General features: G+C 37.3%; 1 protein-coding gene across 7 annotated transcripts in view; it reads right to left on the bottom strand.

Annotated features, from left to right (window-relative positions):
- Positions 1 to 24,099, bottom strand: part of CHL1 (cell adhesion molecule L1 like) — a 209,905-nt gene that overhangs the window by 13,146 nt on the left and 172,660 nt on the right. For all 7 annotated transcript variants that reach the window (XM_003894176.5, XM_003894178.5, XM_009200328.4 and 4 more), the window contains 9 exons: positions 18,201 to 18,325; positions 13,860 to 13,961; positions 13,463 to 13,660; positions 12,252 to 12,322; positions 6,658 to 6,880; positions 5,328 to 5,443; positions 4,994 to 5,198; positions 4,340 to 4,462; positions 1,534 to 1,713 (listed from right to left, as the gene is read on the bottom strand). In XM_003894176.5, the coding sequence (XP_003894225.2) occupies positions 1,534 to 1,713; positions 4,340 to 4,462; positions 4,994 to 5,198; positions 5,328 to 5,443; positions 6,658 to 6,880; positions 12,252 to 12,322; positions 13,463 to 13,660; positions 13,860 to 13,961; positions 18,201 to 18,325 (1,343 nt within the window). The remainder of the gene's footprint in view (positions 1 to 1,533; positions 1,714 to 4,339; positions 4,463 to 4,993; positions 5,199 to 5,327; positions 5,444 to 6,657; positions 6,881 to 12,251; positions 12,323 to 13,462; positions 13,661 to 13,859; positions 13,962 to 18,200; positions 18,326 to 24,099) is intronic.

The raw sequence follows: 24,099 nt of genomic DNA on the forward strand, positions 1-24,099 counted from the left end.
ACATTATGGTCTTGGTTATATCAAAATAGCAACCAACTCCATGCCTTAAATTTTGTTTTTAAAAATATGGAAGTTGCATGTTTGGAGTACTACCATTCTGACTTCTCCTCTTTGTATTGGACACTTGATGTCAGTTTCAATGCTTCAGAAAAGAATCTTTTAGTTACTGCGAAGTTTTCAATCCCCATCTTTAAATCTAACTTTTATGAGCAGGTGAAGTCAGTGAAATGAGTTTTTCATTTCACTTAGTGTTCAATTCATCCTTGGGAATACTTTGCGAGTTTTAGGGAAGTAATTATTTGAATTATACACTTTTCCCACATAAAGGGGTTTTAAATGTTTAAGGAATCCGAGAAAAACATAAGCTTGTTATTAGTCAGATATAGCAGGCACAATAAGATGTAAAAACAAACCAGTAATAAAGGTCAGAGCATAACCATTCACACACAAACACGGTGATTTACAGTCATTCACAAGTTTGAATATATTTTAATATACATCTTCAATAAATAATAGGCAGTTGAATTTTCTTTACTATGTTTCCCCTTCGTGATGTTTCTTTCATTGGTTCTACCATTTTTCTAATCTACAATTTGGAAAAGCATCCAGAACACAGTCTAACGCATAGTATTAGATTGGTGCAAAAGTAATTGTGGCCTTTGTCATTACTACTTTTAATGGAAGGGCCACAACTACTTTTGCACCAACCTTAATACACGATAAATACACAACTCTACTTCCCTTTCTGCCATCTTCTACATCCTTCCTTTCTTTCTCCAATATCCTTCCACTCCTGAACAGCCTAAGCCCTACCTAAATCTCTCTTTGTTTAACTTAGTGTGTACATCAGTTTCTCTGATCTGATTTATCTGCGAAGGTCCTATTGCTATTATAGAAAGCTTAGCAAGAACCTTGCTAAAATCATAACTGGAGATGCAGTTTTGGAAGGGAAATGGTTAAAGGTGGAAAAAAATAGAAAAGTATAATTGAATTAGGACAATTGTGTTACAAATGAAATCATAGATTTATAAGCCATTTCCCAGCCAGTTGCTTGGCATCAATCATCAGACAGTAAAACAAAATTGACATATGAATCAATGTATATAGAGTGAAGGCATGAAAGTGAGATGTATTAGATCTGTAATATCTACCAAAGCAAGAGCCAAATATTTTTCTGTACGGAAACTTTTCTGAAAGAAAAATATACCTTTACTAACCTTTTGTATAGCTTTGTGACCTTATGTCCCGCTACTTTAATTAAGTAAAATTATAGTTCCTGACCTTGTATACACTAAGCTATAATTTGATTAGTATTGCGCAGAAATCCATAAATTGAGTCAATGTGAACTTTCCAAACAAGATTAATAAATTCTGCCTCTATGTCAGTGGAAAACAGAAGGTCAGACAGAGTGGGATCACAATCATTTCTAATTTACAATGACTAGCACGGTGCTTTCCTTTCAGCACAGCTGTTTAAAAAGATGCAGCCTCTTTTTAAAGCCTCTGTTAAAAAGAGAAGCCTCATGTACTTACTGCCTTCTCCTAAGGTGGAGCTTTCCTCTGTGATCGGTTTTCCACAGCCCCGTGAAGTGCAAGCCCTCAAGTAGAATTTGTACTTGGTAGTTGCATTCAGGTTTGAGAGGTGCCAGCTGGGTTTTGATGGAGTTGTAATATTAATATCATTTAATTCTCCAATCTCGTAGGTGTCATTTACTAAAAAATAAACATGAACAACAGCTCAAATGTATTTAACCATTCAAGTTGTATTCTTATTTTTGTTTCTCCTTATGCTTGTAGTATGTAAAGATACATTAATGATTCATAACCATCAACTCATTTAATCCTATGAGGTACGTACAACTACTATGACTATATCATACATGACAAAACTGAGGTCTCACAAGAATAAGTGCTTTGCTCTGATCTTGAGTCTGTAAATTTGCAAACTGGAATTTGAATCCAAACCATGGCCTTTTGTCCCCAGAGAAACATCTTTAATCCCTGTGCTATATTGGAGCCAACTCCTCCAGCTTCATAATACCTGTTAATAATAATGAATTTTCCCCATTGCTATATTTTCATTGTATCTTTGAATTAAGTACTTGTAATTTCCTTTTGGAAGAATAATTCAAGATGATAATTTATTTGTGTCTTCTATGGTTTCTAGTTTAACATATGGCACCAAGTAACTACTCAATATACATAGAATCAATAAATGCAATAATATATGAAATATTTAAGAACATTTACTGTGTACTAAGTACTATGCAAAGTGCTAATTGTAAAAAGCTGAATCACATAGCTTCTTTCAAAGAATTGGAACCCAGCAAAGACATGAGATTTGTGTACCCAGCAAAGACATGAGATTTATGTAAGAGCGTGGAGTATTATAAGATTACTGTAACAATAATCCAAGAGATAAAATACATCCAAGATAGTGCAGCTGTTAGTGGCAAGAAAGAATATAGAATAAATCCTCTTGACTCTTAGTCCAAGATACCATAGATGTTTAAAAAATGCATTTATTATTGACATAAAAATGCCTTCCTTGGTCCATAAAATGCAATTCAAATCAATTAAAAGAAAAAACAAACTAGGCATCCAAACATTGGAAAGAAGGATGTGAAATCATCACTCTTTTAGATTTTTTGAAAACATAATTGTGAATGACCACAAAGTCAATTGAAAAACTACTACAATCAATATAAGAATTCAGGAGAGTATACATAGAGCTCTCATACATATAAATTGCAACAATTTAGACTATCTAAGAGCAATAAGAAAAAGGTAAACTACCTAAAATGTCTTGATCATTTAATATTGAGAGTAAAATAATTATATATTATTTTAAAATCCACATATCAAGCAGTTCAGTAATCATTACAATGGTTAATATTTCAACTTCTATATTCTAAAAACTTGTTTTTAAATAAACTTAAATGTTACATACAGATCAATATGAAGGTTGGAATTTAATTAGTTGAGTTTCTTATTGTTAGGATAAGGAGAAGGTATATATTTACCAAACAAATTGACATTTAAAAGAATCTTCAAATATTTCTTCAATTCTTACACCTTTTTTGAAAACCAGTTCATGTAATAATATAAGGTTAAGAGCTCAACATGTAGAATTGGACTGATCTTGCTTTGCATTCTTAACACTTATTTTACTGCTTGACTCTGTGTGAGTATACTCTCTATATCTCAATCTCCTCATTCATAAAATAGTGATAGTACATATCTAATAGATTTCTTATTTTATTGAAACAATGCAAAGACATACACTTAGTACCGATCCTGCTACACACTCAAAAGTGCTAAAATCTACTTCTATTGGGATTAGGCCTGTATGTATTTAAACATATGTGCTAATTTCAGCAGAAACCATCAGAAGCTAAAGCAAATATGTGACCTGGGTTGCTGGAAGCCTTGAGTTGATGTGAAAGTAGCACAACAGGGCTATGATCAAGTTGACTTGTAAGCAGTGTGTGCTGGGTTTCTGTATTTCTGGTGTTTTGAGAATTGATGTCTTGAAAGTCTAAAATTTTCATGATGGGATGTTGCTAAAATTTTCTATAATGTCAATCCCCTAAGTTCCATTTTGAGATGATGCTTAGACTCGAGGACTGTTCAAGATGGGAGGCGCTACTATTAAAAATGACCTGATTTCATCTGAACACATTCACATTACTCTAGTTGCACAGCAGCATGTGTGCAGAGCCCATTCTGAGTAATGTTCCAAAGACAATTATTTAGTCCTCTCAATATCATCTCCATGAAACAGCGAGCAACCCATAGAGAATTTGATAAACACAAGTATATTTAAGGTTGAGTATGGGAGCATATATCTGAGACAGAAGAGGTAGTGTGCTTTGAATCTCCATCACATCACTCAATAACTCCTTTGCATGTTTCCTACTTCTCCAAACATCTTATATATAAACATTAAATGCATGTTTTGTGTACTCATCAGCACACTGCTTTTTTTCTAAAACTGGTGAGCAAATCTTTCAGTAAACGGCCAGATGGTAAACATTTAACCTTTGTAGGCCATGTAGTCTCTGTTGAGGTGATAACTTTGCCACTCCAGGGAGAAAGCAGCTGTAGACATACATAAATAAGTGGACATGGCCATGTCGTCATAAAACTTTATTCCTAAAAACAGGCAGCAGGCTGAATTTGGCATGCAAGCCAGTTTACAAGCCCCTGGGCTACATGGAAGAATGGCAGCTTACAAACCGTGGCCTTAAGTGATCATTAGACTCCCAACATAGCAAACAGAATACTCAATCAAAAAGTGAAATTTAACAAGTTAACTCCAATTCAAATTTCTACTTACTTATCTGATATTGCAAAAGATAGCCAGTTAAGTTTCCATTTAATTTCTTAGGTAGTCCCCAGGACAAAGTGGCAGTGTCTTTATCAACTTTGATGACCTTGAGAAAAGTTGGCTGTTCAGGTACTAGGAAACACAAGACCAAAAATAAACTCACATAAATTAGTAAAATTCAAAAAAGCCCTATTATATTATAAATTTTATAGAAATTGACAAGTTCACTCATCTGAAGTAAATATTAATTAACTACTAATAAAGAAGAATGTTTATTTTATTTATTTATTTATTTATTTATTTTGAGACGGAGTCTCGCTCTGTGGCCCGATCTCCGCTCATTGAAACCTCTGCCTCCCAGGTTCAAGTGATTCTCCTGCCTCAGCCTCCCAAGTAGCTAGGACTACAGGCGTGCACTACCACATCTGGCTAATTTTTGTATTTTTAGTAGAGACAGGATTTCAACATGTTGGCCAAGCTGGTTTGGAACTCCTAACTTCGAGTTATCCATCTGCCTTGGCCTCTCAAAGTGCTGGAATTTACGGGCATGAGCCACCACGCCTGTGGAATGTTGATAATGAAGAATGGCCATAATGAAGAATGTTTAATATGGCCATGGATCACCTCCATTTTTGACATGACTCTCCATCGTTATCCTCTCACCTCCTTCTGGTGTTTGAAATATATAAGGCTCACTTTCAGGACCAGCTCCTTTAGAGTTATAGGCTAAAACTGTTAAGTGAAATTCACTAAAGGCATCTAAGGAAGGAACCATTCCAGAGTTTCTTTGTCCTGAAAATCTTAGAACATTCACTTCTTTGGGATGTGTTCGTCCATCCAACAGACTTTTTGTTTTCCACCAATTTATCTGCAATGAAAACAAAGATTTTTAATATATCCATCGTGGTGGCAGATTCTCTTTGGCTTCTTCTGAAATCAGTTCTTATTTATTCTCAGATACCAATTCAACAACAAGAAGAAAAACCATGATAAAAACCTGATAGCCTTTCAGACGTCCATGTACTCTGTCCTTTGGAATTGTTGACCAGGTAACTTTAACTAATGTACTGTTTATAACGTCCACCCCATGGATCACTGGAGCTGTATCAGGATCTGTTAATCGTATAAGATTGATTAGTTTTCAATAACCTGCACATGTGATTATTAGGACCCTTTTCAAAAATTTTCGTAATGTTTCTTCTGGAGAAAGCACTTTTATGAAATTCATTCCAAATGGAACCAAAAGAGTTTCTCATGACAGATAAGTTTATCAGTCCAAATAGATTTCCCAAAGAAGAGGACAGCCTGTATCACACTGAGAAACAAAGCTCTCCAGATAGATACAATGTGGGCAAATAAAACCAGAAACTATTCTGTGGGCATCTTGGTTTTGGAAGCAAGTAAATTAAACTAGTAATGTAATAAAATTGGTTGGGAATCTTGTTAATCAAATATTAATAACAGTCAACATTTGAGCATATGCTATACGTTAGGCACTGCTCTAAGGGCCTTACCTCAATTGGTTCATACAACCCTATGAAGAGGATATTACTATCTCTATTCTATAGGAGTTCTTACTACAGAGGAATAAGCCAAATACAGAGCAGTCAAGACTAATACTATCTTAATTCACATGTGTTATGTGTTTTTTGTGCTTTTATTTGGGTAGAATTTAGACAGCAGGTGAGTAATGAGTTGGCTATTTCTCATTCTCAACCTTCTTCTACTTTTGGATCAAATTATTCTTTTAGATGCTGGAAAGGCAATGAGAATAACCCCTAATATTATTCAAAACATTAGCAATACACAATGCAGTGTTTTTTCTCCTTCCAATAACCTATTTGCAACAGTTGCTGTGGCATCAGAATGTGTGTGTGAGTATAATTCTATATATAAATCTGGGTGTATATCTCATCAGTATTAGGAAAGCTCCAGACATGCCACTGAAGCCCAGGGCATGACAGCAAGTGGCTGTTAGGGGATCCTTGACAAGTAAGGACAAATATACTTGAAAATCTTATGACAGTTATGCGGCTTTAAATGATTGCAGTGATAACTCCTGGTCTTCGATTTTCAATGTAGGAAGAGCTTTATAGGAAACTGAATAAAATGGAAATTTTCAACATACTTCTTGGTACTCTATACTGATCAACTGTCCTCCAGTCAATCCTAAGATAGAAATCATGTGTTATGTTTCTTTTTATCTCCTGTGGCTAATACAACCTCTTTGCATGCACTAGTTGTTCACAAATATTTGTTGACAGAAGTACAATATATTTGAGAGCAACAGTTATTGACGTGCTTAGCAGTTTGAGTGCATCACTTACAGTCTTCTCCAGAATAGAGAGTCACTGACTGAGGGGCAGGCCCAGATCCTAGTTGATTGATAGCCTGGACTTTGACATCATAAGGGGCGTAGACAGCAGGCGTCATCACCCGCAACGTGTGGTTTGTGACTGTTTCTTCTTCCCACTCCACTGGGGCTCCCTGTGGCTTCCAGGTCACTCTGTACTCTAGGCCTGGTCCATTCTGCTCCATGGATTTCAAAGGCTAAAACAGAAGGTGAAACTCATTCAGTCTGATCACAGATGTGTTGACTCAGAGATGGTGGTGAACCACCCTAAGTGGTATAAGGAACAATGCAATGGAAGGATCATTTGTTGAGAGATCTTAAATCCCCCTTCTTGGTTTAGAGACAGTTGTGAAAAAGTTTTGTCATCATATGAGCTTAAGTATGAAAATTAATCCCTTACCTCCCCAAGTAATGAGCAGCCTACTCATCAGATGCCTGGATTATGTCCTTATGGTAAAGTCTAAGTTTTCACACATGAAGGAAGTTACAAAGAAATTCCACGAAGTGTTTTAGCTTTTTGCTTATGCTTTCCACTACATTCCACCTTTCCATTTTCAAAAAACAGACTGAAATAAAAAATAATATGGCCACGAATTCTTTGGTTGTGAATGGGATTCTCCCATGGCTTTTTGAAGAAAACTCTTTTTTGTATTTGGTTCTCTCCTTCTTCATTTTTCTTCCATAAGAAGAGACAGATTATGTATTATTTTTGGAGACTATGCATGTTTATACTTTAATACAAAGAAACAGTAGCTTCTCTTTCTAATAATTTCCCAGCTCCTTGACCATTCTTTATTTTTCTTTAAGAAAAAATGCCTCCCTTATCCACTTTATTTTGCTGCATAGAAATATTTGGAGGAATAATTTCTTTCCTTTTTTTTTTTTTTCCTTAAGATGGAGTTTCACTCCCGTTGCCCAGGCTGGAGTGCAGTGGTGTGGTCTCGGCTCACTGCAACCTCCGTCTCCCAGGTTCGAGTGATTCTCCTTCCTCAGCCTCCCAAGTAGCTGGGATTATAGGCATGCGCCACCACGCCTGGCTAATTTTGTATTTTTAGTAGAGACAGGGTTTCTCCATGTTGGTCAGACTCGTCTTAAACTCCCAACCTCAAGTGATCGACCTGCCTCAGCCTCCCAAAGTGCTGGGATTACAGGCATGAGCCACCGTACCCAGCCTGGAGGAGTAATTTCTAGTATGGGAAATTGGTTATTTCCACTTTAGTTTTTAATTGAGCAACAGTTTAATTTAAAAACAATAATGTAGTTTAAACTGCCTGTTTAATTTCAAAGATAATGGGATTGTGCATTAAATGAATCAGTTATATAAAATATGTTTAAAATATGATTTTAATCCTAAATTTAAGGTTCACTTATATAAACAGTAATTTTGTCTGGATATGCGAGTGAGTCAACAATGTCATACATAGTGTTCTTACAGAATCTGTAACCCTTCACAACTTAATCTAATTTACTAAAACACTTATTAGAGGCATTGCTTGGAATTAAGTTGAAAGCATAGTGACATATCAGCAAAATAATTTTAAGTGTATGCCTATTCCAACGTGAATAAACTAAACTAACTGGGAGAAAAAAAAATTAAAACAAAATGAAAACTTTCTGAGATTTTTCTGCAGACCTTGCTTATACTTCCATTTGTTGGAAAGTTTTGTTCCAAGATATTTTAGAGTGTGAAATGGATATAAATTCACCAGGGGCTTTAGCATTGCCCCAGTGAATTAGGCCATGAGTCTGTAGTGCCGTGCTGCAATGTGGAATGAGAGTTTCCTTCAGTCTCTACTGACAATAAGTGTGCTTAAATAATATTATTCATTTTACACGTTTTGCTCCAAAGAAAGGAGTTAAATTTAATAAAGTTCTCTGACAAATTTTAAATAAATAAATAATAAACCGTAACACTTTAATCAAAAATATTTTAGCTATCTTATCAGCCTTTTTAGTACCCGGGAACCCAAATAAACAGCCTGAATGCTTTGTATTTGACTTTGAGGCAATGCCTACTGAACCTCAGATGTTTCCCAAATCATCTCTTCAACAAAGAACAGAAGGAGCAAGGGCAGAGTAAGCAGGAAGGTCACCAGCCTTCCCTTCCCTCTGCCTCTCGTGAAATAGCCCACGAGGAAGGAGTCTCTAGAAAAGAGGTTCTTAACTTGCGGTGTAGGAATCTCTAGATGGGGTACATGTGTATCCTTTAAAGGATCTGAGAAGCCAATGATATCTTTAGTATGACTTTTTGTGTATAATTTTCTAGAAAAAGATCCTGTACTTCCAACATAGTTTCAAAGACATCTATGAACCAAGCAAGGTTATAACTATTAATCTAGAAAACAGAAAGACTTCTCTCCTGCCTTAATTCTATTTTTAAAAAAATTGTTGAACATTTTTATTTATTTTTAATTGAGAAATAAAAATTATATATACTTATGTACAACATGTTTTGAAATATGTATACATTGTGGAATGGCTAAATTGAGCTACTCAAAATATATGTTACTTCATATACTTATTTTTTATGATAGAACACTTAAAACCCAGTCTCTCAACAATTTTCAAGAATACAATATATTGTTATCTACTATAGTCATTAGGTTATACAATATTTCATCTAATTCCACTTAATTTCATTTTAAAGCCAGTAGATCTTCTTATTACACTTGTAATATAAATAATAAAACTTAGATCCATTAGGAATTAACTACCTTGGATGTGATCACATAACCATGTAATTAAAGATGTTCCTGCTTCTCAACATTAGTGGGGTTTTTGGGCTTTTGGTTTTGTTTTTGGTGTCCTTTAAGTTTGAAATGTGTTATTGTATTGAGCAAAGTTGAAAATTCACATACCTATGCTTAAGAACAATGGAAACTCTCAAGCAAAAATTATCCTGATATAGGTATTTAACTGATGAGTTTGCAGTAGACTCTTTTGTCCTGTTTTGTAAGTAGATTATGATGTTTGAACACTCAAAATATATGAGTGAGTCATGACCCACTTAATATAGGAAAAGTGAATGTTTGAGGGTAATGCTAACTAAAAAGCCTAGTTCTACCATTCAGTGAAATTGCATTGTTATTTGAATTCAATCATATTTAATGTTAAATGTAAAACATAAACAAATAAGCAAAAATTAGGGACATCCAGTCTGTTCCTAGTGCTCATCTTCATTGTTAATTCTTTTGGGAAAGATCAGCTTTTTTTTTTTTTTTTTCAAAAGTATGTCTCTCTGACCATTATCATGTAGATAGGAATTATTTTGGGTACATCTCTGGAGGGGGTCTGGTAATTCATTCACAATGCTATCTGATTGTGAAACTGGGAAAAGACTGGAGTCTAACTCCTTTCCATAGGATGATCCATACAGAACAATACTTAATGAATGAATGTTCTTAAATTTCACTGGCTGTGTCAGTAGTGACTAGATCTCTGACACATCAAGATAATAGGAGACACCATGGGACATATTGGGAATGTAACTGTCAGCCTAGATCCAATTCCTGTGACTACTTCCTTCCTCTAATCAATTAATTACTAGATTACATGCCATTTGCTCCTCAAAAACAAATTATAAATGCTTTTTTTTTTTTTTTTTTTTAAGACAGAATCTCGCTCTGTCACCCAGGCTGGAGTGCAGTGGTGTGATCTCAACTCACTGTAACCTCCACCTCCCAGGTTCAAGCGATTTTTCTGCCTCAGCCTCCCAATTGGCGGGGATAACAGGCATGCGCCACCACACCCAGCTAATTTTCATATTTTTAGTAGAGAGGCAGTTTCACCAGACTGTCCAGGCTGGTCTCAAACTCCTGACCTTGTGATCTGCCCGCCTTGGCCTCCCAAAGTGCTGGGATTACAAGCGTGAGCCACTGTACCTGGCCACAGATGCTTTCTTATTATAGCCCCATTCTTACAAGAAGAGAGCATTAATAATCAATCTTGTGTATCTTCGGGGTAATAAAAAATGACTTGTGAGTGAGAGGAGCAGTCAGAAAGACTGAAGATTTCTGGCATTTTTTCCATGTGACTCAGCCCATGGCATCTGGGTGAGGTCATTAAACTCTGAGATTCCCAGTTTCTCTGTATGACATATAAGACTGACGCCATCGTGAACCACAGCCCTCCCAAAGGAGTAGTGAAGATCAGTGAGTTAATGTTACTGGAACATGATGTGCTTCTCTGAGGAACTGATCGGCAAATTCACAGTATTATTGTTATCTAACCGACTAAATTATCTATTTTATGAAAATTTCTATGGAACTTAAGGGAGGATAAGACAGATATGCCCTAAAAGACTAACATCATTTTAGATTATAAATTAAGTAATTATCAAGACTATGTGGTAGTAACTATTTATAACCACAAATTCAAGGAAAGAAATAATATTCTTGAATATATTTCGTTTCTATGTATTACCATTTTTTAAAAAAATTCCACACCTTAAACTTGTAAAACTTAATTTCACAAGTAAGTGAAGTGGAAATAAAAAGCTAATTTTGATCTAAAAAATATTGACTAAATATTTGCAGGTATAGGCCATTTGATTGTGTAATGAGTTCAAACGCCAACATATGAGGATAAAAAGCAAACTAAACTTTGTGCATTTTAAAATTCTTCCAAGAATTATACCTGGAATGAGTTGTGGAAATAAATTCGTATATTTCAACATACATTAAAAAATGTTCAATATTTACACAAAGTTTTGTAAACTCAATGTTGGAGGCCTATTACTCATCAGAATGGTTGAATGATAATTTCCTTTTAGGTAGGTCAATATACTCATCATGAAATATATCCAAGTAGTAGAGGTAAAATAAAATTCCCCACTGTTACAGAAGAAATTTGGAAATGACCCTAGAATAATTAAAATTATCTGGGTAGATATACATTTTTATGCAAAATTCAAACGGTGAAGTCTATTTAATAACATTTAACAGAGATATGTAAAGTAGGAAAAAGTGAGGTTTGGAGTCCAAAGATCCTCATATATAAATCCTAGCTTTGTGGATTTCTGGTTGTGTGGTGATGGGCAAGACATTCATTATCCTGGATGCCATCTTCAGGTCTAGAATAAGGCGTTCATGATGCTTTCTTCACAAGATCATCCTCAGAATTATTAGAAAGGAGAATACAAAATGTCTACTGGTGTTTAATGAGGGGTGAATATTCTTTGGAGTGTCATCAGTTTGATATGCATAATATCTAGTAGATTATACTAAATTAATTAAAGATTTTCAGTATTTTTTGAATGGAAGAGAATCTAGAATATTGTTAATTAAACTATTAATAATTTGAAACTTCTGGTAATGTATTACAACTAAATCAATCTGAAAAATCTTCCCTAAATTGTTGACTAGTGTTAAACTCGGTTTCATAGCATCATTTTAATCACAATGATCTTTAAAATTTACAATGATGATGATGACTCACAAGTTCATTTCATTTCCAAATCTTATCTTTGTTCTTAAAAAAATATTGTGCTATCATTGTAGATAGCATGCAGACCTAAGAGGAAGAGAAAAAGAGCACAAAGAAATATATAACGTATTAAGGAATACACACCTCCCACTTTATAATCATTTCCTTTGGTTGAGAGGCTTGAACCCTTATGTTTTGTGGATTCCTATCTGGAGCTGAAAAATTAAAAACATTAACATTATTTTTCCTTTAACCTATAGGTAAGTCATCATATCACAACTCCTCCCCCCAAAAACCACAGATAATTAAATAAGTTTGATTGTACTTATTAATTTATATCTGGTCCAGTTCCTAAAAAGATTTAAGGTAGCTTTTAAATATATATTTTATTTAAAACAGTAAAATAGTCTTCTTGGAGTGAAATAATTATTATCCAGTGGAGAGTAGATGGTTTACTATCTATGTCTTAATTTTGAATCTGCTTTTAAAATTTTTTAAACTGCTTTCTAAAATTCTGAACTTGCTTTTTAAAAATATATATTTTAATTTAAGTCTGCTCTATTTTTTCTATTAGAATTGTCATTAGAAACATATGTTGTGAATATTTGCCTTTAGAAGAATAAAATAAACACCATGTATTAATATCAGCAGCCAAGTTTTAAGGGCATCAAACAGAAGAAAACCTGTAAAGTAGTCATGAATATTTTTAGATGGATTCATTTTATTAGAAATAGCTAAATGTGGAGTTTAGTGCAAAGGCTGACATACACTAAAATCACACAAGTGTTAATTTCTATCTGATTCAGTTATAACCTTGACTTGCTTTTACTCAATCCAAAAAGGAAATTATATCCTAGAGTATTTATTTTAGCCAAGGAAAAATAAAATATCATGCTATGACCACATTGATGATCAATAACAATTCAGTAATACAAATTCTAGCACAGTCATTCTTGAGATTTTTTCAAAAGCATCTTGGAAATGTAGATTGATGTTGAAACACAAGAAAAGACACTGAATGCATAAAAATTAATAGTGTTAATATACATATATACTGAACTTTAATTTAGAACTTACTTGATGATATCTGGTTAAATTTGATGTTTAGCCATCAGAAATTACTGAAAGTAATTTTTTTTCATGTGTCATTCCCCTAATTTCCTGCTTCTATCTAACTTGTATGTAATCCTTCTGAGACGCGTGTGCTTTGAATATTTTGTGTGCTGTTTATACAACTATTAATGCTACTTGGAGAAATCTAAAATCCTACATTACTCTATCAATCTTTTTTAAGATGTTCAAAGATGGGGACAAACAAATATTTTGTTTGAAACCTGATGTGAGAACCTGCATACCTGCTGGCGGTGTCTCATGATGGTCTGACGGCTGGCTAGGTTGACTTCTCCCTACTTCATTCACGGCTATGACCCTGAACTGGTATCTCACAAATGGAGCCAAAGGTAAGATAACTGTGGTTTTCTTTCCTTGGACTCTGGTCAGTTCCTCCCACCTTCCAGGATCTTCTTTGTTTCCTTCAAATTCAACAATATACTCTGGGAAAAACGTTAAAACAGGGAAAAAAACATTAGAATATATGGAGTATGGATAAGTTATACCAAAATTTATACCCAATATTAAAAGTTCAAAAGGATGTTATAAGAAGAAAAATCCACTAAGGCAGGTTAAAAAATGGCTTCACTATTAATTTTGAGTATCCAGAGTAATGAAAACAGTTATCCCAAGTCTTCCTACCGCTAATATTGCTATTGTGGTCATCTCCAGCTTCCCAGCTCAGCCGAACACTCCTGTTCTGTCTTTCAGACAAGTGAAGGTTTTCTGGTGGATCCGGAACATCTAATTAATAAAGGGAGGGAAAATGTAGATAATTGCCTTTGTTTATCTGATTCCCTTCCTCAGACACATTGCCAGCTACCCTGAGACACAGCAATTACCACTCTCTTAGGGACCTGGGGAGCCCCCGACATATGGAAGTGAAAGGTAGAGTTTCAAGGCTAATTCAGGCACCTAGCTAGCCCTAAGAAGTAAATAAACAGCTTGATAAGAACGAAGGTAATGTAGCTTTAAACAATAGCCAAGGAAGCTAGAGTCACAGGGATGTTTGGTTCCCCTATTAAAACTGAAGATAATGTCTTAATATATGTCTCCAAGTTGTTTTTCTGGAACCCAGACTGTCACCAAATAAATTTGCTGGCACGGAGACCTCAGATAAGGGAAAACTGAAGTCTGAGCTCTGACCATCATTTTTTTGGTAAATTTCTTCCTGAGGGGCCTCAAGGGAGCCACGTCCATGAGCCAGAGCTAATCTTCTTTTTGGCTGACTCCCAATTTTTAAACAAAGCTTCTCTTCCTTAACCAATTGCAAATCAGAACATCTTTGAATCCACCTATGACCTGTAAGCCATGTCCCATCCCCACTTTAAGATATCTCACCCTTTTAGGCATAAACCGATGTGTAACCTCAAAGTATTAATTTACTTTTTTGCCTGTAGCATTTGCTTTCCTGAAATTTACTCCTGCTTTTAAACACCCTCACCTGCAAGCCATTGCGGAGGTTGGGACTTAAGCGTGAGCTGACCCATTCTTGTTTGGTGCCCTGCAGATAAATGTTCCTTTCTCCACTGCAAACCTCAGTATAGACACCTGGTCTTACTGTACTGCGTTGGTGGATCCCAGTTTGGTTCCTTAAAAACCCTTCTTTTCTGGGTCTATGTCTCCACTATGTTCAAACGCATCAACCTCTGGGGTCTGGGGTTCTTTGTAAAATGCAGCATCTTCACACGTACTCCCCAGTGGACCATATTACCTCCCTCTTCTCTGATTATAGTCTCAAGGGATTATCCTTGACCAGGGACATCAGAATTCTTTTAGGAGTAGTTAATAACAATGAAGATTCCTAGGCCCTATTTCTGGCTTACTGAGGAAGGTGGACCAAGGAACCTGCATTTACAAACAAGTTCTTTGGATGGTGATTAGGCATACTCAAGTTTGAGAAACATGACGTATCTCAAATGAATCATTTCTATTGGTCCAGTTCATATTTGTTTATATGCCTGATTCAACTCCAAGAGTAGGGGTCATATTTTATTACGCTTTGCGTTGCCCGCAGTGCCTCACACATAAATGTCTTGTAACTAAATAAATCAGTGAAAAAGATATTATTACTTCAATCATGCATATAATTATTATATTAAATCAATAAAAACTAGGTCCTATGGCTATAGAAAAAGAGAGAGAACATGAGCTCTGCCTTTCTTTTTTGCAACTGTGTTGGATTTTTATCATCATTGATAACAATGAATTTTCATTATAGCAACTTTGATACCCTCTTGACCTGGAGTTCTCAAAAGGAGTAAGAAGGCAGTTTATATCGGAAGAGGGAGATTTGGCATTGTTAAATGTTGTGACAGAAACTGGAAAATTAAGTAAGTAAATGATCACAAATTTTCCAGTGCTAAAGAAAATGAAAATTTCTGGTACTTTGAAAATAAAGCAACAATCTTATTTCTAAAGGCCTTTACTCTTAAAATTTGATTTGAATTCTCTCAAGTATTGGAGGACTTTTATCTTTTTGCAGAAGAGAAAAGGAAGGTATTATGTAATGTAGCCTTTCAATGGGCTCTTTCTTCTCCTAGTGGAAAGCACCATATATTGCTCCTCCTGAATATTTGCTAATTGTTAGAAATTTACATTGACAAAAAGCATTGTTTCAAATTCAGAATAGAGAACATGCTTTTTAAAAACTGTGGTTCATGACTGTGTCCAAACATTAAAGCCTTAAATAAAAAGTTATTTCTTCAACAGGTTTGAGAATCTCTGAGCTCGGAGAACTTCAGCTTCTCTTCAGTATTTACTGAGTCCACTAATTTCTGAAGTTTCCTGAAGTAAACTAAGGCTGCATGTTACATCTGTCATTAAAATCGGGCTCCTCTGAGAATCATATGGAGCTAGAACTGATGAACTTGCAACTGAGACTTTTTTAAAAAATGATATCCTGAAAGCATATTTATGTCAATGCTTTCAAAAATAACTTTTGATTAAAGTGGATCAAGTATATGCTTTTAAAAATTGTTTTCCAGGGGGAAAACATAGTCTTTTAGAAACCTCACATGTGTCTATATAATTATTTATTATTGTCAATTGTTGAGAGATGCTTTGGTTAATCAGAAGTTGGTCTAAAGAAAAACGAATATAAATTTTGAGCAATAAAGTTCAAAATTTATTTTTATTCAAATGTTATTTTTATTTTTATTCTGTAAACATTGGTAGATTAGTGCATACATAAACAGTACATATAATCATAGGCAAAATTTATGTAGAATTTTTAAAAATTAATAGTTCCAAAAACGGCAGCCTAATCGCAAGAATGATATTTTAAATTTGAGAGGAAATTGAGAAGGGAAGCACCAAGCAGTAGGGGACTCAGTCCCTTTGGTGGCTGCCATTGTTCAAAATACTTAGGGACAAAGCACACGGAGCCTGAACTCACCCCTCAACTCACTGGGCCTGGGAAGAATTCCAGTTTATCTGAAGCTCAACTACTTTATCTGATGAATTATTGTTGAAATCATCACTAGGGGATTAAACGTTTCTGTTTGGAGAGACCTGAAAATGCTCAAATACCCATGGCCAAACATTTTGCCTAAAGGTACAATTCTACTGAGCCAACTCTACAACTCTATAAATCCATACCTTCTACGAGTGGAAACTGCGCTTTTATTTTTAGAACCCAACTTGATGGCTATTTGTTTCACCTGAGGAGGGGTGGCCATTCGCTTCACTTGAAGAGATCCAGCCTGTTGACCCATTTTTTATCAGCCTGTCTCAGAAGACAGAATTTTCTCAACTGAATTTTCTCCCGCGGTCTGTACCACCACCTCCCTTGTTCACAACCTAATAGTGGGTCCCAACAGCTGGAGTGCTAAGGATACAAAGGTCTGTTAATAACAGTGATTAATGTAGACATATGTAAAGAAGGGTAGGCAAAAAACCAATACTTTTAAGGAGTACCTGCAAACCAAAGGAAAGACTAAATGGTGGCCACTGAAACAGAACAAATATCTGTAGATGTTAGGGTCCCCCCAGAAAATTAATGAATAACTTACACAAATTTAGGATAGTTCCAAAACATTTTAATAAAACATCTTTTAAAAGATGTGGGCAGGATGTTTGGTAGGTTGGGTGTGAGAGAGACTTGAAAGATTTGTGGTGGGATGCAGTTGTTAGAGCCCCATCAGAAGGAATGGTGTGAGGAGACCCTGTCTGCAGAAGGTATGACTTTGGCAGTGGGACAGCCAGTCCACGGGACGGAAGTAGGGAGAATCAATACAACACTCCAAATGGCCCTCCACTTACTGAACCAAATAATAGCTGGAAGGCAAGTGGTTTGCTGATGTTGTCCTTACCAGCAACCTTTCTAGGTCAAAGAGCTGGTAGAGAGTGAATCTGAAAGGGAAATTTTGGAAAACATCCAGCAGATGATCTAAGAGCTTTAAACATTGGTGATTTCGGGGGTAATTGCATTGATTACACTAGTGAAGTGTGCACACTGTTTCCTAATTAGTACTTTCATTAACAACAACAACAAAAATCAAAGACATTCCTTTGCAGAATGCTGGAAGTTCCTCCCCGTCCTTCCGGGAATCCTGGGAACTCAGTCTGTGCCTTTAGGTTAGAGATGACCACCGTGCATCCACCTCTCAACCCCTACTGAGATCCTCCAATCTAGCCCACCTCCATTCCTCAGCCCCATTTCTTTGCACACCAGGAAAGAGTAGCTCAAGAGTGCTAGGAACTCAAGCATGCTTTATTTTTCTTTCTGCTGATAGCACCACTTACCTCCCACTGCTATTGTCAAATTAACACATGTAGGGAAAAAAATTTAAGCATTAATTAATTTCTTTTATATGAAAAGAGGAGAAAGGATTTGAAATTGTGTTGCTTTTGAAACAAAAATTTCAAATTAACAATATATGTGCAGGCGCTCAAATAATCGTTAGCTATATTGACCAGGAACAATGGAATTTAATCAGAAATGTAGAAATGAACAGATTTCTCATTAGTTAGTGCACTTACCAAGAACAGTTACTTGAGTTATATCTGCAGCACTATCTAGAGCAGTAAGAGCTGAACAGCAGTAAATACCTTGGTCCTCTAAAGTTACATTAGATATGGTCAAATTAGCTCCATCAATAATTATCCTGTCAGAAAAAAAGTGAGTACATGATGAGAAGGAAAACAATAGAAATAATAGAAACCCAATCCTTTTAAAAATGCATATTCCTCATTGAAAATGATCTAAGAGTGAAAACCAAATTTATGCAGTGCAGATTTGATTAGAGAATGCCACAGTTGAAACCTGGAGATAAAAATGTATTCTAGCATACACAAATGTCTATATAGCCATAAACAAAATCACATTAAAAATTATTATGAAATCTAACCATCTGTTTGCACGGGTCACTGATGGAACCGTGTGTTGCCTGGCATCATACCTTACAATGGCCAAGATATATTTAAGTAATTCTTAAGGTATGTTTAGGGAACCACCTATATAGGCTCAATTGGAGTGCTTCTTACAAAGGCAGATTCCTGAATTCCATCTCCATTCCACAGAACCACAATACCTGAGATGGAGTCTGATGATCTCAGTTTTTCACAAGTTTCTCCTCTCTCTGGCCCTCCACTCCCAAGTAGACTGCACATTAAGATCTGATAGCAATTAAAGCATATGACTTATTTGAACAGTAGATGGCAGTGTAGTACTTCTTTTTGCAAATCATTTCACCTCGCTTTTTATCATTTGTTCTTTTACCAATTTGCGATCAGGTTTATTATGAGAAAATTGCTTCTTTATAAATTTCACCTTTTACCCTGTACCTTTGTATTGTCGACATAACTATTAAAGTATTTTTCAAGGTCCATAAAATGTAAAATGTATTCACAATAATTAGCATTTTGTTGAAATAATTTAAATAGTGTCATCCTTGTGAGGAGGAAAGGAGGCTCACATAATTAATATTTTTAATGTACATTTCATATAAAATGCTGAGAATTTTGAATTATATAAATCCACTTTAAATTGCAGTGGAATGAAGCATAGTTATTTTGATTATAGACAGAATCAGCCCTTATTCCTACACCAATAATAGAAAGATTTGCCAACCAATATTACCTTGAATTGTTAATCAAGAATCTCACTATAATTCTAGACATAATAAAACTTTGACATGAATTAACATCTCAGGTCATGTTAGTCAGGTGTCCATTTGATTCAATATTAGAATACTGCATATCCTGACAATTTTTGAAAAATTTACCTCATTAGATGAAAGAATAGACTTTAATAACCTCTTGAAATAGGGCCTTTGTGCCCTGCACGAGAGTCCATAGTAGCTGAAATCTTGCCAAGATTTGAACCCTGGCATGGGTGCTTCAGGCCAGAGAAGAAAGCTACCAATTTTTTGGCAAGTCATAGTGCATTATGCCTTGTTTCCAGTCTCACAAATGTACCTTAGGTGCCTGAAATTAATCAAGGTTGGGTGCCTCACTAGTCCTCGAAATGTGGTAGGTATGGTAACCTAAAGAACTTATTAAAAATATAATGTTCCAGCCTCAGTCCAGGTTCCAAATTAGTACATTTGGAGATGGGGCAAGGGCCATTGCATTTGAACATGAAGCCTAGATAATTCTGCCACACATCAAAATCTGACAACTATTTGCCTTAGCAGGGTCACACTATGTTGTGCTGCAGTAACAGACAGCTCCAAATTCTCCATGCCTAAGAAAACAATCACTTATTTCTCCCTCACATTATGTTCCCATCTTAGGTCAGTTGGATTCTGCTTTAAAAAGCTGCATCATTTCTACTCTCATAGCACCTGAAATCTTAGAAGCAGCTAAAAAGCATCTTCATGTCTTTGTGTCCCAATCTTTTCCTCTGTTTGCCTTCACCTGCTTAATTACCTTGCCTGAGAAATTTATCCACTAAAACCACTCAACTCCTTCATCTGCAGCATCCTGTCTGCTAGTCCCTAATCCATGTTAGCAGCCAGTCTTGTCTTACCCTGTTCAGCTGAGTAATATCCGTGTTTCACTGAAGGCACCATGACAAAATGATTCTGTCTTTGGAGACCCGTGTTTGCGGCTCAGTTCCATCAATTATTATTTGTACAACCTTAAATAAAACATTGAACCTAATTCATCTTATCTGAAAAATGGGGATACCAATATTTTCTTTCTCTTCGGGAGAAGTAAATGAGGTAAAGCACATAAAGTGATTAGTGTATACAGCCTGGCAGAGTATGTGCTCAGAGAGTGTTACTAATAATATTAATTAAAAGGATTTCATTCATTTTTGGCTTATCGCTAATCACATTTCTCATGGTTGATGTTTTAATGTCCCCAACTCCCATTTCTCCTGCCTCTCTGCTTGAACAAATTACCTTCTTTCCTAATTTGTTAGAAAGAAACCTTTCCCTATGATTGTCTTATAATCTTTGCATCTCCAACTTCTCCCCTCCCTCTTTCATTTGCCACTATTTCTGGAGGGGGAAAAAATCAGCTCCTATTTGGTGCCAAGGAAAAACCCTCCCACTGGATTCTCAATGCCCTTTCCTCCCACGCCCTCCTAGTTATCAGTATATCCCACTGTTCATGCTACAGTGGTCTCTCCTGCAGGACTAGGTCCCTCACTTTGCCTACAGTTATGAACAGTCCCCACTAACTTTGTTAAGCACGGTATAAATTCTAAAAATGGTTTCATATCCATGCTCCATTTCATTTTTTATAACCATAGTGTATGGTCTATATCTTATATGGTCTATAGCCACATGCAGGTTGGAAATCCACAGAAAATTCCTTGGGGGCATTTCAATCTACCTAATAGCATTACTGCAAGGACTAAAGAGAGAAAGCGTGTATGGGAAGTACTAACATAAGACGAAGCCCCATAGGTCTAACGGTTCAGAGTGGCAGTTCCCAGCACTTACTGCATCCCTGCACAAGAAAGGGGACAAGAGAAAAGAGAAGAAGGGATTTTCACTTCTCACCATGTATATTTGATTAGAAATTTAACCTCTCTTTAGGTTAAAGCTTCTGGTCTTCTGCATAGTAATAAGAAAGTGTCTCAGCAGAAGGTAAGAAGTATGAGGTTGCTGATAGAAATTTAGCAGATACCTGTGACTTCTACTCCCTGCTATAGCTCCATGCCTGCCCTTGGCAGCAGTCAAGGCCAGCCAGCAGCCGTTACTCCCAGCCTTCCTCGCTCCTGGGGCCTCTTCTGAGCTAAGGTTATTGTCCTTTATCCCTGCTACTTGTTTAGGGGAATTGGCAGAACATCTGTGTCACTTGCTCAATCCACTCAGATAGCCAGAGGTTCATTTCAGTGTCAGCTCTTGCATCCTGCGGGAATTGTAAAACTGGGCCGCATGAAAAGGCTGCTTAGGGTTTCTGGGTTCAAAGCCTAAATGTACATGTCATATTACCAACAAGCCATGGGTATCTGATTCCCTTCTTGACTGGAGCCCGGAGGTCACATGGAAGACCCCGGATAGTCAGGCAGTAGTAACAAAAGAGGCAGAATTTAGGCATATCTGAGCAGTTGGCAGATCAGCGGAGACCTAACCTGAGACTCGAGATGTGTATTGCAAAGCATAGCCTTTAGATGGATATAATTAATCTTGCATTTCAATGAGAACTGATTGTAATACATACACTGCCTTTCTGCAAATCTTTGTATATATAGGAAGCAGGGGAGAGAATAAATTAAGTACCAAGGCTGAGACCAATGCCTTCGCATAGAGCTGGCTCACACATAAATACCAAGGTAGACCAAGCAAGCAACAGAAATGAGACAAGTAGAATGAAGAAATGGCTGGTGGGAGGAGGGGGGGTGGGGAGGGGAGGAGGCAGGAGCAAGGGGCTGTGTTCAGAGGCTCCCATGGAAAAGAACCATAGTAAGTGTGTGAATCCTTCACTGGCAACCAAGGTATCCAGGTTTCTCTTATCAGAACTGACTAGGAGGCTGGCAGGATCCACGGAGAGGAGTGAAGAACAGTGTGGTGCAGTGGTCCACCTGAGAGCCACAGTGGGGCAGGGGAGACCCCTTCCCCTAGCCAAGGGAGGCAGTAAGTGAGTGTGCTACCCAGAGGGGGATACAGTGCTTTTTCCACGGAACTGTGCAACGCATGGATTGGAAGACCCTAGTCACAAACTCAAGCCATTGGGTCTAGTGTCACAATCCCGGAGCCCCACAGGTTCTCAACAGCCTCTCAGCGGGAATCTGCTTAGGCCTACTGAGCTCCTGGAGGGAGGGGAGGCCAGCCCCACAGCTGCAGCTGCCTGCTGCCTAAGCCATTTGAGCTCCTTAGGAGAGGGGCAGCGGCCAGCACTGGGAATCACAACTGCCTAACACGCTAAGCTCCCTGGGTGAGGGAAAGGCAACATTCATATCTATAGCTCCAGGCTGTGCTTTTTCCCCTGCTGGAGCCAGGGAGGCTGGATGGCTCGGTCCCAAGACATGTCCCCCACAGCCCAACACACCCACTGTGGCAGACTCAATGCCTCTTCAGGCCTGAACTTGACCCATCATTCCTCCTTGGACGGGGCTTCCCTGCAGGAACTCCAATAACTCCAGCCAGTATCAGCTCTTGCATCCTGCGGGAATGGTAAAACTGGGCCACTTGAAAAGGCTGCTTAGGGCTTCTGGGTTCAAAGCCTAAATGTACATGTCATATTACCAACAAGCCATGGGTATCTGATTCCCTTCTTGGCTGTAGCCCAGAGGTCACATGGGAGACCCCAGATAGGCAGTAGTAACAAAAAAGGCAGAATTTAGGCATATCTGAGCAGTCGGTAGATCAGCGGAGACCTAACTTGAGACTGGAGATCTGTATTGCAAAGCGTAGCCTTTAGATGTATATAATTAATTTCGTGTTTCAGTGAGAACTGGTTGTAATACATACACTGCCTTTCTGCAAACCTTTATATATATAGGAAGGAGGGAAGAGAATAAATTAAGTACCAAGGCTGAGACCAATGCCTTTGCATAGAGGTGGCTCACACATAAATACCAAGGTAGACTAAGCAAGCAACAGAAATGAGACAAGCAGAATGAAGAGGCTCAGGGACAGAACCCAGATGTCCCTGGGCCTGAGCCCCTAGGGGGAGGGGTGGCCACGGTCTCTGTAGACCAGCAGACTTAGTCTCTCTTCCTGGTAGTTCTGAGGAATCCAGGCAGCCCAGATGAGTGGGTTTCCCCCTAGTGAAGCACATCCCCTCCACCAAGGGACAAAGTGCTTCATTAGACGGGTCCTATTCCCTGTGCCACCCAACTGGGTGAGACCCTCCAACAGGGGTTGTCAGACATCCTGTATAAGCGTGATCCTACTGGCATCAGGTTGGTGACCCTTGAGGTCTGAGATCCCACAATAAGTAGCAGGCACCCATCTTGGCTGTTCTCCACCCTCCTTGAGTGACATCTCCAGACACAGGAGTGAACCAGATGAATAGGACCTGAAGTGGACCCCCAGCAAACTGCAGCAGCACTACAGAAGATGGAGCTGACTATTGAAAGAAAAAAAAAAGAAAGAAAGAAGGAAAAGAAAGCAAAAACAACAGAATCAGCAACAAAAATCTCCCACAAAAACCCCATCCAAGGTCAGCAGCCTCAAGATAGAAGTTAGACAAATTCATGAAGATGAGAAAGAATCAACGACGACAAAAAAAAAACCACTAAAAACTCAAAAGGCCTCTCCTCCCAATGATCACAACATCTCACCAGCAAGGGCACAGAACTGGATGGAGGATGAGGCAGCTGAATTGACAGGAGTAGGCTTCAGAGGATGGGTAATAAAAAGCTATGCTGAGCTAAAGGAGCATATTCTAACCCAATGCAAGGAAGCTAAGAACCTTGATAAAAGGTCACAGGAGCTGCTAACTAGAATAACCAGTTCAGAGAGGAAGATAAATGACC

This window comes from Papio anubis, chromosome 2 (assembly GCF_008728515.1).
Source record: "Papio anubis isolate 15944 chromosome 2, Panubis1.0, whole genome shotgun sequence".
In the NCBI taxonomy this organism is placed as follows: Eukaryota; Metazoa; Chordata; class Mammalia; order Primates; family Cercopithecidae; genus Papio; species Papio anubis.